At 43.4% G+C, this 12,177-nt stretch overlaps 1 protein-coding gene across 1 annotated transcript in view; it reads right to left on the bottom strand.

Moving 5' to 3' along the window:
- OBSL1 (obscurin like cytoskeletal adaptor 1) overlaps window positions 1-11,934 on the bottom strand; it is a 152,983-nt gene extending 141,049 nt beyond the window's left edge. Inside the window, exons 1-2 of the mRNA XM_073634270.1 lie at window positions 11,614-11,934; window positions 1,744-2,849 (exon numbers count right to left, since the gene is read on the bottom strand). Coding sequence (XP_073490371.1) covers window positions 1,744-2,845 — 1,102 coding nt within the window. The 5' untranslated portion in view covers window positions 2,846-2,849; window positions 11,614-11,934. The remainder of the gene's footprint in view (window positions 1-1,743; window positions 2,850-11,613) is intronic.
- Window positions 11,935-12,177: the final 243 nt, after the last annotated feature.

Genomic DNA, 12,177 nt, shown 5'->3' with positions numbered 1-12,177 from the left:
TCCGTACACTACCCTAGCCTGTCTATTTACTACCCTAGCCTGTCCATATACTATCCTAGCCTGTTTGTATACTACCCTAGCCTGTCCATATACTACCCTAGCCTGTCCATATACCTGCAGACCATGGCTGGTGTGAGGAAGCGAGCCGGTGCCACCACTATTTGTCTTTAGGCTGGGTCCAGAGGAGCAGGTACAGGGTTGCGGACCACGGGTGAAGAAAACACCCCGTCACCTCCACCGTATACATGGGCAGGGCAAAGTGGGTGGAGTCAGGGGCGGCAAAATTTGATTTCGCCTAGGGTGTCAAAAATCCTTGCACCAGCCCTACAAATAAGTATTTGATCCCCTACCAACCAGCGATAATTCATGCTCCCACAGGCTGGCTACAGTATGTGCTCATGTGGTACTCAGATTAGTCCTGTCAATTTAAAAAGGTGCTCCTAAAGACAACTCATTATGTGTATAAAAGACACCTGTCCACACAATCTCTTTCTTCTATTCAAACTTCACCATCATGGGCAAGACCAGAGAACTGCCAAAGGATATCAGGGACAAGATTGTAGACCTGAACAAGGCTGGAATGGGCTACAAGACCATCAGCAAGAAGTTTGGTGAGAAGGAAACTACTGTTGGAGTGATTATTCACTAATGGAAGAAATATAAAATAACCATCAATCACCCTCGGTCTGGAGCTCCATGCAGGATTTCGCCTCATGGGGTAAGGATGGTCATGAAAAGTGAGCTATCAGCCCAGAACTACACGGGAGGAGCTTGTGAATGATCTAAAGGCAGTTGGGACCACAGTCACCAAGCAAACCATTGGTAACACAATACGCCTTAATGGATTGAAATCCTGCAGCACCCGCAAGGTCCCCCTCCTCAAGAAAGCACATGTACAGGCTCATCTGAAGTTTGCCAATAAACATCTAAATGATTCAGAGAAGGATTGGGAGAAAGTGCTTTGGTCAGCTGAGACCAAAATTTAGCTCTTTGGCATTAACTCAACTCTCTGTGTTTGGAGGAAGAAAAATGCTGATTATGACCCCAAAAACACCATCCCTACAGTCAAGCACGGAGTAGAAACATTATGCTTTGGGCTGTTTCTCTGCTAAAAGCACAGGCTGACTTTGCCGCATTGAGGGGACAATGGACGGGGCCATGTATTGTAAAATCTTGGATAAGAACCTTCTTCCCTCAGCCAGAACACTGAAGATCGGTCTTGGATGGGTCTTCCAGCATGACAATGACCCAAAGCATACTGCCAAGGCAACAAAGGAGTGGTTCAAGAAGAAGCACATTAAGGTCATGGAGTGGCCTAGCCAGTTTGCAGACCTTAATCCTATAGAAAATGTATGAAGGGAGCTGAAACTTCGAGTTGCCAAGGACAGCCAAAAAACTTTAAGGATTTAGAGACGATCTGTAAAGAAGAGTGGACTAAAAACCTGGTAACCAACTACAAGAAACGTCTTACCTCTTTGCTTGCCAACAAGGGTTTACTCACTGAACTACAACGCAATTTATAACATTTGTATCTTGTGTTTTTTTCTAGCTTTTTGATTGATATTCTGTCTCTATCATTTAAAATACACCTATGATAAAAATTATAGACCCTTGATTTCTTTGTAAGTGGGCAAAGTTACAAAAACTGCAGTCAAAAAATGATTTTCTCCACTGTATGTCATTTTTTATTTTGCCCATACTGTAGTTGTACTTTAATAGAACATGACGATTAAAGTAACATACCTCTCACATGCAACATGACAGCACTCAATGTGTTCCCAGCCGAGTTGGAGGCACCGCATATGTACAAGCCTCGGTCCTGCTGCCGACAGAACAGAACTTTGAGGATAAAATGACCATCCCGGTCCTCATAAATGAGAGTTCTCCGACCAGGACTGACTGCACGACCATCCTTACGCCAGACAATCTCCGGCCTGGGTTTTCCAGTCACCAGGCAGCGAAGCTTGGCGTGCTTTCCTTCATTAACTGTGAACACTTTCACCTGAGCAGGAGGGTCTCCTGGTGCTGGTTCTGGCCCTTGCCGTGGAGTTGGCTCTACTAGAAGGACAGCTGCAGCAAGGCACTGGCCTAGGGGGTTACTGGCGCGGCAGACATATACACCAGCATCCGGTGGTCGGACATGGGAAATGTATAAAGTTTGACCTTCAGGAGACAATCGGTAATGTGACCCATCACAAATCTCATCCAAGCTTCGTCCGTCCTTCTCCCAACGAATCACAGGCTCTGGTTTTCCTGATACTCTACAAGCAAGTTCTGCACTTTGTCCACGGGTCAGCCTCTGTGAGCTCGGGATAAGTATAAAATGCGGCTGAAAATCTTGGTCGCCATTGTGGTCAACATTGTCCATGTTTTGCCCAACGGCTGACGATACAATGGAGGGCTCTGGTTTGGAAGACACCATCGCTGAATTTGTGACATATTTAGTAGACTGTGGCAATTCAGTGGGTAGACCAACATGTGGTTCACTGACTACAGTGCTGTTGAGTGTCACGGTAAGTTTGGCTCCAGCATAGCCTTCCCCGGCCCAGTTACTGGCCCTACACATGTAATGTCCTGAATCTTCTAGGCGTAGGTCACTTATCACCAGCTGGTACCAATCCCCATCCTGCTGAGTGTAGCATCTATCACCCAGTTCACGCTGGACGTTCCCAACACGTTCCCATAGCACACAAGGCTGGGGGTCCCCGCTTATGCGGCATCTCAGGACACCGTGTGTGCCGATGGGGGCTGTGACTGAGCGAGGAAAGTACAGAAAGCGGGGTGCGCCCCCTGGCATCTCCAGAGGCATGTGGGAGTTGTGTGATGGAAGAGACACAGCTGCCATCGGTCTGCCAACAAAAAATAGGAACAGTTCATAGAAACTTGTATTTAGGTCACAACAAGATCAAGATAAGTCAATTGGTCATCCTATTCTGTGCTAAAAACATTATGAACATCACTCTTTAGACAGGTCATCCAGAGATGAGCAGATATTTTCTGAGAACAGTTAGAGAGATATCGGCCCATCATCTGAAGCCACAAAGCTCGCTATGACCCCTTTCCCTTTCTTGTGGGATTCATTCAATGGACTGGAGAGGTAGATAGATTTGTGTCCAGGGGTGTCCAACCAAAGCTTTTTTTTCAGTTTTGGATAAAGTGCGAGAACATGAAAACCCCTGTAAGGTTTTTGCTGATGCCTGGGTTTTCGCTGGGGTGACTCACCCTCTATAATCGTCAACAAGACATGAAGTAGTGGGAAATCCAAAGATTTTACGGTTGTCACCCAAACAAGTTGAGGGTAAATTCTCCAAAGAGGACATTTGTTGTGGTGACAATTGTCCAAGACTGGAATTCTTTACCACTATGGAGAGATCTCCTTTCACCTTCTGTTGCATCTCCTGGACGGGAAGTGAATAGAAACCTCTCCAAGGGACAACACCATAAAAAAAAAAGCTTCTTTAATCTGTCCAAAACTAAAAAGAAAAGTCTTGGCTATACATAAAGCCCAACCCCAGGAATTTTGAAAATTATCCCTTGAAGTGGGGTTGTGCCCACACTGCAAGGGATAACTGCTCGTTTAGGTCTAGAGGGTATGAAAAATAAGTTTTACTTTGAAAGACTGGTCCCTGTAGCTTCCTCTCCCTGAAGTAATCAAGCCTGATGAAGGGTCCAAAGACCTACAATAGATGGGATGACATTCCACTGCCGGAGAATGGGTGAGTGCTGCCTGCTGTCTGCTTAGACCAGTGTAATTATGTACAGTATATGATGTACCTGGTGGATGCCCCAGGAAACTCAAAATCACTGAATCACTCAGTAGATTGTTTTTAAAAAGGCCTGGATTATTTCCTAGATTCACATAATATAACTGGATACTAACATTCATAGGTAAAGTTGATCCAGGGAATATCTGATTACCTCTTGGAGGATCAGGAAGTAAATTTTTCCCCACTGGAACAAATTGAATCATGCTTTATTTGGGGTTTTTTGCCTTCCTCTGGATCAACTGTGGGTATAGGATTGTGTATTTAGGGTTGTATACATTTTTTTTTCTACTATTTGTTGAACTTAATGGACTTGTGTCTTTTTTCAACCAGACTAACTATGTAAGACACCACTAACTCCAGTGATCGCCATTAGCTTCCGGGTCAAGTGCTGAGTGGCCCCCGCCTGATGCATTATGAACAAAGGAGGCCGCTCAGCATGGGTGCCATTCAGAGAACGCTTTGCATTTTCTCAATGAATGCAAAGCCTTCACTGATTGGACAAAGTGGAGAGGAAGGACACTCCCTCCACCTCATGCAATCAGAGAATGCTTTGCATTTATTGGAGAAAATCTAAAGCATTCTCTGAATGGCGCATGTGCCCAGTGGGCAACCTCCTGTGTTTATAATGCATCAGGCAGGCCGCTCAGCACAGGACCTGGAAGTAAGTGGAGATCACTGGAGTAGTGGTGTCAACTACAGTGATTTCTAGTTTATAGAGGGATCCCACCGGTATGGTATATACAGCAGGTAAAATAAGTATTGAACACGTTACAATTTCTCTAGGTAAATATATTTCTAAAAGTGCTATTGGCATGAAATTCTCACCACATCTCGGTAACAACCCATTCATACAAAGAAACCAAAACAAATAAGTTCAGAAATTAAGCTACGTGTAATAAAATGGAATTAAACGGGGGGAAGTATTGAATAAGCTAACCAAAATGTATTTAATACTTGGTACAAAATCCTTTGTTGGTAATGACAGCTTCAATTCGCCTTCTGTATGGAAAAACTAGCCGCATGCATTGCTCAGGTGTGATTTTGGCCCGTTCTTCCACATTTGGGCCATTCTAGCAGCTTTATTTTCTTTCTTTGAAACTAATTGAGAGTTTCCTTGGCTTTGTGTTTGGGATCATTGTCTTGCTGAAATTTCCACCCTCGTTTCATCTTCATCATCCTGGTAGATGGCAGCAGATTTTTATATTTAAGAATGTCTTGGTACATTTTTCTATTCATCCTTCTTTCCATGATATGAAGTTTGCCCAATACCGTATACTGAAAAACAGCCTCACACCATGATGTTCCCACCTTCACGGTTGGTATGGGGGTGTTTTTGGGGTTATGTGCAGTGTCATTTGACCTCCAAACATGGTGTGTATTATGGCATCCAAAGAGTTCAATTTTGGTCTCATCTGACCAGACTATATCCTCCCAGTATTTCACAGGCTTTCTAAATGTTGTGCAGCAAACTTTATATGAGCTTCAACATGCTTTTTCTTCAGCAATGGGATCTTGCATGTTGAGCATGCATACAGGCCATGGCGGTTGAGTGTATTACTTATTGTTTTCTTTGAAACAATTGCACCTGCTAATTCCAGGTCCTTGGCTCTTGGTCAAGTCTTCCGATAATTCTTTTCATTCCTCTGTCAGAAATCTTGCGAGGAGCACCTGGTCGTGGACAGTTTATGGTGAGATTATGTTCTTTCCACATCCGGATTATGGCCCCAACAGTGCTCACTGGAACATTCAGAAATCCTTCTGTAACCAATGCCATCAGTATGTTTTGCAACAATAAGGTTGTGAAGGTCTTGAGAGAGCTCTTTGCTTTTACCCATCATGAGACACCTTTTTATAGGCCATCAGTTGAGACTGAACCAGCTGATATTATTTTGCACTCACAAAATGGCAGGATTGCTTTCTAATTACTGATAGATTTAAGCTGGTGTCTTGGCTTTCCATGCCTTTTTGCACCTCCCTTTCTTCGTGTGTTCAATACTTTTTCCCTGTCATTCCATTTTATTACACATAACTAAATTTCTGAATGTATTTGTTTTGGTGTCTTTGCATGTATGGATTGCATGGGCTGTTACAGACATGTGGTGAAAATTCAATGTCAATAGCACCTTTAGAAATATATTTACCTAGAAAAATGGTGACGTGTTCAATACTTATTTTAGCCGCTGTATATAGTTACATTGGTCTAAGCTGGACCAATGTAACTATGTAAAAATTGCCATACCTGGAATTCTTCCTTTATCAGTGCCAAGTTAAACTGGTCCTAGCTTGAGGGAAGAACATTAGATTGTAAGCTTCTCTGGGGCTCAGTACTTTGTAAAGGACTGCATACTGTGCGCTCTATAAATAAAGAAACTCATGCTGTAAATAGTACTCATTGCCTATCTCTCTCTGTTATCCCTGTACAGGCTGTTAATTGTCCTCATTGCCCAGCGGGAAAGATTTTCACTTTTTGGAAGTCTTGTCTTACTTCAGCTGTCTACAGTAATAATCTGCAGCTGACGATGGAATGTCTGCATACAACACAATGCTGACCACATCGCCAATGGCCCGTACAATCATAAAAGAAAAGGAGCTTATATTATTTAAATTGCTCCTCTGCCTCGTAGTATGTTCACAAAATTGTAGAAATGTTATACTCTGTAATGTTTTTTACTATCAATTTTGTTACATTGTTCTTTACTTTTTAGGCCTGATTCTGAATTTATGAAATTTAACCTCGCCTAACGCGTTATTGAAGTGACTGTAAAGTCTCGATTTTCTTTCTATAAAAATAATAAACATGTTATACTTGCCTCCTATGTGTAATAGTTTTGCACAGGGCAGTTCGGATCCTCCCTTTCTTGGGTCCCTGGCTGGAGCTCCTGGCCCCTCCCTCCTGTTGAGTGCCCCCACAGCAAGCAGCTTGCTATGGGGGCACCTGAACTGAGCTGCAGCTCCGTGTGTCCATTCAGACACAGAGACGCAGTTCAGCCCCGCCCCCTCTCTCCTGATTGGCTAACTGAGTTTGATTGACAGCAGTGACAGTATGTCTCAGCCAGTCAAGAGGGAGATTTCCTGACGGACGAGGCATTCGTGGACATCGCTGGATAGAGAGTGGGCTGAGGAGGGCTGCTGCACACAGAGGGCTTTTTATCTTAAAGGAGTTGTAAAGGCTTGTGTTTTTACACCTTAATGTATCCTATGCATTAAGGTGAAAAAACACCTTGCAGTCACTGGCCCCCTAGCCCCCCCCCCCCTCCGTTTTACTTACCTGAGCTCTAATTTCCGTAGATGCGTCCCCGCCGTCCCTCTCTCCACGGGTTCCCGGCTCTTGATTGGATAGATTGATAGCAGCGCAGCCATTGGCTCCAGCTCCTGTCGATCAAATCCAATGACGCGGGGGGGGCCTACATTCGACCTCTATGAACGCCGAATGCTGGACTCGGGAGCGCGCCCGCAAGGTAACCCCTTCGGGAGAGCGCTTCTCCAAGGGGGTTATCTAATGCAGGGAGGAGCCGCAAGAGCCACGAGGGACCCCAGAAATGGATGTTCGGGGCCACTCTGTGCAAAGCCAGCTTCACAGTGGAGGTAAGTATGATAGGTTTGATATTTTAAAAAAATAAAAAAACAATCTTTTAGTATCACTTAATGCTTTACAACCACTTAAGGACCAGTCGCCACAGTTGTACTGCGGCAGATTGGCTCTCCTGGGCGAATCACTGTCATTGTACATCCGCCGCTTTAAGACCTCTAGGGGGCGTGCGCCGCCGGAGCCGTTGCGCGCCGCCGGCCACCCGTGAACGCTCCTGAGAGAAACAGAACGGGGATCTGTCAATGTAAACAAACAGATCCCCCTACTGTGGGGAGGAGAGACAGATCTGCTCTTCCTAGCGATTAGGAACAGCGATCTGTCTCCTCCTCTGGTCAGTCCCATCCCCCCACAGTTAGAAACACCTCCCAGGGAACACAGTTAACCCCTTGATCAGCCCCCTAGTGTTTAACCCCTTCCCTGTCAGTGACATTTATACAGTAATCAGTGACTATTTTTAGCTCTGATCGCTGTATAAATGTCACTGGTCCCAAAAAAGTGTCAAAAGTGTCCGATCTGTCGGCTGCAATTTCGCAGTCCTGCAAAAAATCGTTGATCACTGCCATTACTAGTAAAAAGAAATGAATATTAAAAATGCCATAAATGTATCCACTATTTTGTAGATGCGATAACTTTTGCGCAAACCAAATTAACATACGCTTATTGCGTTTTTGTTTTTTTTGTTTTTTTTACCAAAAATATGTAGAAGAATACATATCGGCCTAAACTGATGAAGAAATTTGGTGGTTTTTTTTACGTTTTTCTTTTTTTTTTTTTTTAGATATTTATTATAGCAAAAAGTAAAAAATATTGTTTATTTTTCAAAATTGTCAGTCTTCTTTTGTTTATAGCGCACAAAAAAAAAGCGCAGAGGTGATCAAATACCACCAAAAGAAATCTCTATTTGTGGGGAAAAAAGGACGTCAATTTTGTTTGTGTACGTCGCACGACGTACGCAATGGCCTGGTCATTACGGGGGCTAATCTTCCGGTCCTTAAGTGGTTAAACTCAAAATCAAAAACATAATATATTGCAGCTTACAAATCATTAGATGTGTTGGCTGCATTCGGTTTTCCTTTTTCTTTGTTTTTTTTTTTTTTTTAATCTATTTTCAGTTGATGATCCTGCCAGTAAGTCTGTTATTTTTCAACTTCCCTTACAGAGCTGTCCAGCAAAAGTTTCAATTTCAGGTTTGAGACAAACCATTTCCCACTGACAGGGGTGCTTACAATGATCAGCTGTTATTTATTAATGTAAAACCTTTATCCCAAAATGAAAAAGAAGCTGTTGTCCTAACCTAAAAAGTGTTAGTGTTTGTTAGTCAAATCCATCTAAATCTGCTAGTAAATCTAAGGCAGCCCCTACATTAGTCATTTTCTTTTCATTCAACCAGTTGGTTAAACAAAAACAAAAAAATGACCCGATACTTGACGTGGATGGGGGAATCCTCCCCGCTGAGTTATTCTATTCTGATGGAAGGGCGCCTTCCCTGATCGGTGCTGTCCTGCCATCAGAATACAATGATCGGTGCTGTCCCGTGCCGTGAACAGCGACTCCCACTTGCATGCGTGGGAGTAACATCATCACGGCCCGTCCAATCAAAGGACCAGAGCCTGCCAACCTGGAAGGAAGACCGGGTGAAGATGGAAAATATCAGTATTTAAATCAAACATGTATGCTTTGATGAAGGCTTCCTAGCCGAAACGCGTCAGCATAGCCTGTACCCGTGTACCCATGTAACCCAATAAAGGACTTTTATTCAAGAGCATCCGAGTCGCCAGCCCTTTTTTTGATTTAGGTTTCACATAATGTGCTAGTATGCAATGCATACTAGCACATTATAACTTTGCCTTGCAGGTTTCAGAAAAACAAAACCGGCGGTTTACTACCGCTTTAACCGCTTCCCGATCGCTTCACGCAGATATACTGCGGCAGAAGGCCATGTACAGGCAGAATAACGTACCTGTACGTTGCCCTTTAAGAAGCGGCTTGCGGGCGCACCGCGAGCTCCGCGAGTGTGATGGCGGGTCCCACGGACTCGATGTCCGCGGGGATACCCGCGATCGTCTCACGGAGAGGAAGGACGGGGAAATGCTAATGTAAACAAGCATTTCCCCGTTCTGCCTAGTGACACTGAGCACAGCTCCTTGTAAATCGGGAGCGGTGATCAGTGTCGTGTCACACGTAGCCCCTCCCCCCTACAGTTGGAATCACTCCCTAGGACACACTTAACCCCTGCAGCGCCCCCTCCTGGTTAACCCCATTCACTGCTAGTCACATTTACACAGTAATCAGTGCATTTTTAATCGCTGTATAAATGTGAATGGTCCCAAAATAGCACCAATAGTGTCCGATCTGTCATAATGTTGAGATCACGATAAAAATTGCTGATCGCCGCCATTACTAGTAAAAAAAAAAATTATTAATAAAAATGCCATAAAACTATCCCTTATTTTGTAGATGCTATAACTTTTGCGCAAACCAATCAATAAACGCTTATTGCAATTTTTTTTTTACCAAAAATATGTAGAAGAATACATATCGGCCTAAACTGAGGAAAAAAATTGTTTTTTTATATTTTTTTGGGGATATTTATTATAGCAAAAAGTAAAAAATATGGCTTTTTTTCAAAATTGTCGCTCTTTTTTTGTTTATAGCGCAAAAAATAAAAACTGCAGAGGTGATCAAATACCACCAAAAGAAAGCTCTATTTGTGGGAAAAAAAGGACGTCAAAGTTGTTTGGGAGCCACGTCGCACGACCGCGCAATTGTCAGTTAAAGCGACGCAGTGCCGAATCGCAAAAAGTGCTCTGGTCTTTGGCCAGCCAAATGGTCCGGGGCTGAAGTGGTTAAGAGAGGTAAAATCACGTAAAAGATCAGGCCTAAAATGTCATTTATAAATATTCACCTGATTCACCAATTATTTTCAAAGAGGTTTCACCTTATTCACCACTCATTGTCCACAACAGCATTCACCTCAATCACAAATCGTTTCCAAAGAGCATTCGTCCTATTCACCAATCATTTTCAAAAGATGTTACGCCTTAGTCACCAATCATTTTCAAACAGGACTCACCCTATTCACCAATCATAATCCGAAAGGATTCACAGTATTCTCTCATCATTTTCCAAAAGCATTCGTCTTATTCACCAACCATTTTTAAAAGGATTCACCTGATTCACTAATCATTTTTTTTAAAGGGGAGTTAACCAATTCATCATTTTAATAGGGGATTCACCAATAAAGGTTCACCATGTTTACCTGTCCTTTTTAAAAAGGAATCACCCAATTCACCAATCATTTTCAAAGAGGATTCATCCTATTCACCAATCATTTTTGAAGAGGATTCACCCTATTCACCAATCGTTTTCGAAGAAGATTCATCCTATTCACCAATCACTTTCAAACAGCATGCGTTCTATTCACCAATCATTTTCAAAGAGGATTCACCCACTTCACCAAGCATTTTTGAAGAGGATTCACCCTATTCACCAATCGTTTTTGAAGAGGATTCATCCTAATCACCAATCACTTTCAAACAGCATTTGTTCTATTCACCAATCATTTGCAAAGAGGATTCACCCACTTCACCAATCAGTTTTAAAGGGGGTTACCCAATTCACAAATTTTTTAGAGGCTTCACCATGTTTACCCATCATTTTTAAAAAGGAATTCGTCCTATTCACCAATAATGAAACTTCACCCACCAACATACGATAGATTCCAATCACAAACAACATTCACCCTATTTAACAATCATATTCCGAAAGGATTCACGGTATTCACTCATCATTTTCAAAAAAGATTTGCCTTATTCACCAATCAATTTATAAAAAGATTCACCCTATTCACCAATCATGTTCAAAAAAGAAATTGTCTTATTCACCAGCCATTCACCTGATTCACCAATCATTTTCAAAGAGGATTCATCCTATTCACCGGTCATTTTCGAAAACAGCATTCGTTCTATTCACCAATCATTTTCAAAGAGGAGTTACCCAATTCACCAATCATTTTCATAGAATATTCACCAATAAGGATTCACCATGTTTCAGCCATCATTTTTAAAGAGGAATTGCCCTATTCACCAATAAGGTGAATTCACTCATTAGCATACAATAGAGAGATTCCAATCACAAACAACATTCACCCGTTGCGTTTGAAATCAAAGAAGATTCCCCCATTGGCCCCCACATTACACACACACAGTGAATCCTCCACCATTATAAAATAAGAATTCACATTGTCCTCTCTTTTACCTTCTGAGATGTTGAAGCTTTGACTGAAGTTAGAACGGACCCCCCCCACCCTCCGGGGGCCACAAACCCTTTGGGGCCCGCCGACCTCAGAACCTCCAATCTGGTGCTTGGGAACCTGACGAGGGGGTCCTACCGGTGTCTGGGGTGGCCCTTGGCTGGTCGCGGGGGGGCCTTCTTGCATGGACACAGTCAGGCACGGCTCCTCCTCGCCCGGGGACAATCCTAATTTTAGTCCCAGATAAAATGTTGGAGCAGCTGATTCTGTCAGGAGCTGCAGACACAGACAGGAGAGGACAGAGCGAGCGGCGGAGAGAGGGTGCGATGTGGGGACAGGTGGAAAAGAAGCAAAACAGGCAGCTACGCCCCCCCCCCCCCTCCCTCTGGGATACATTTCATAGTTAGGAGCGTGGGGCGGCCGTGCCAGCCATTGATTGGTACAGATCGGTATGTCGGGGTGGGTGACGGCTTTTTTTTTTTTTGTTGGGTATAAGATAACGTAATGGTTTGAGCATGACCCCCACGGCGGGGATGGATGTGAGCGGCGCATTCCTGTCCTATCACTTC

Source organism: Aquarana catesbeiana, linkage group LG06 (assembly GCF_042186555.1).
Source record: "Aquarana catesbeiana isolate 2022-GZ linkage group LG06, ASM4218655v1, whole genome shotgun sequence".
Classification (NCBI taxonomy): Eukaryota; Metazoa; Chordata; class Amphibia; order Anura; family Ranidae; genus Aquarana; species Aquarana catesbeiana.
The sequence above is the reverse complement of the archived record's forward strand: the minus strand, read 5'-3'. Positions and strand labels throughout refer to the sequence as shown.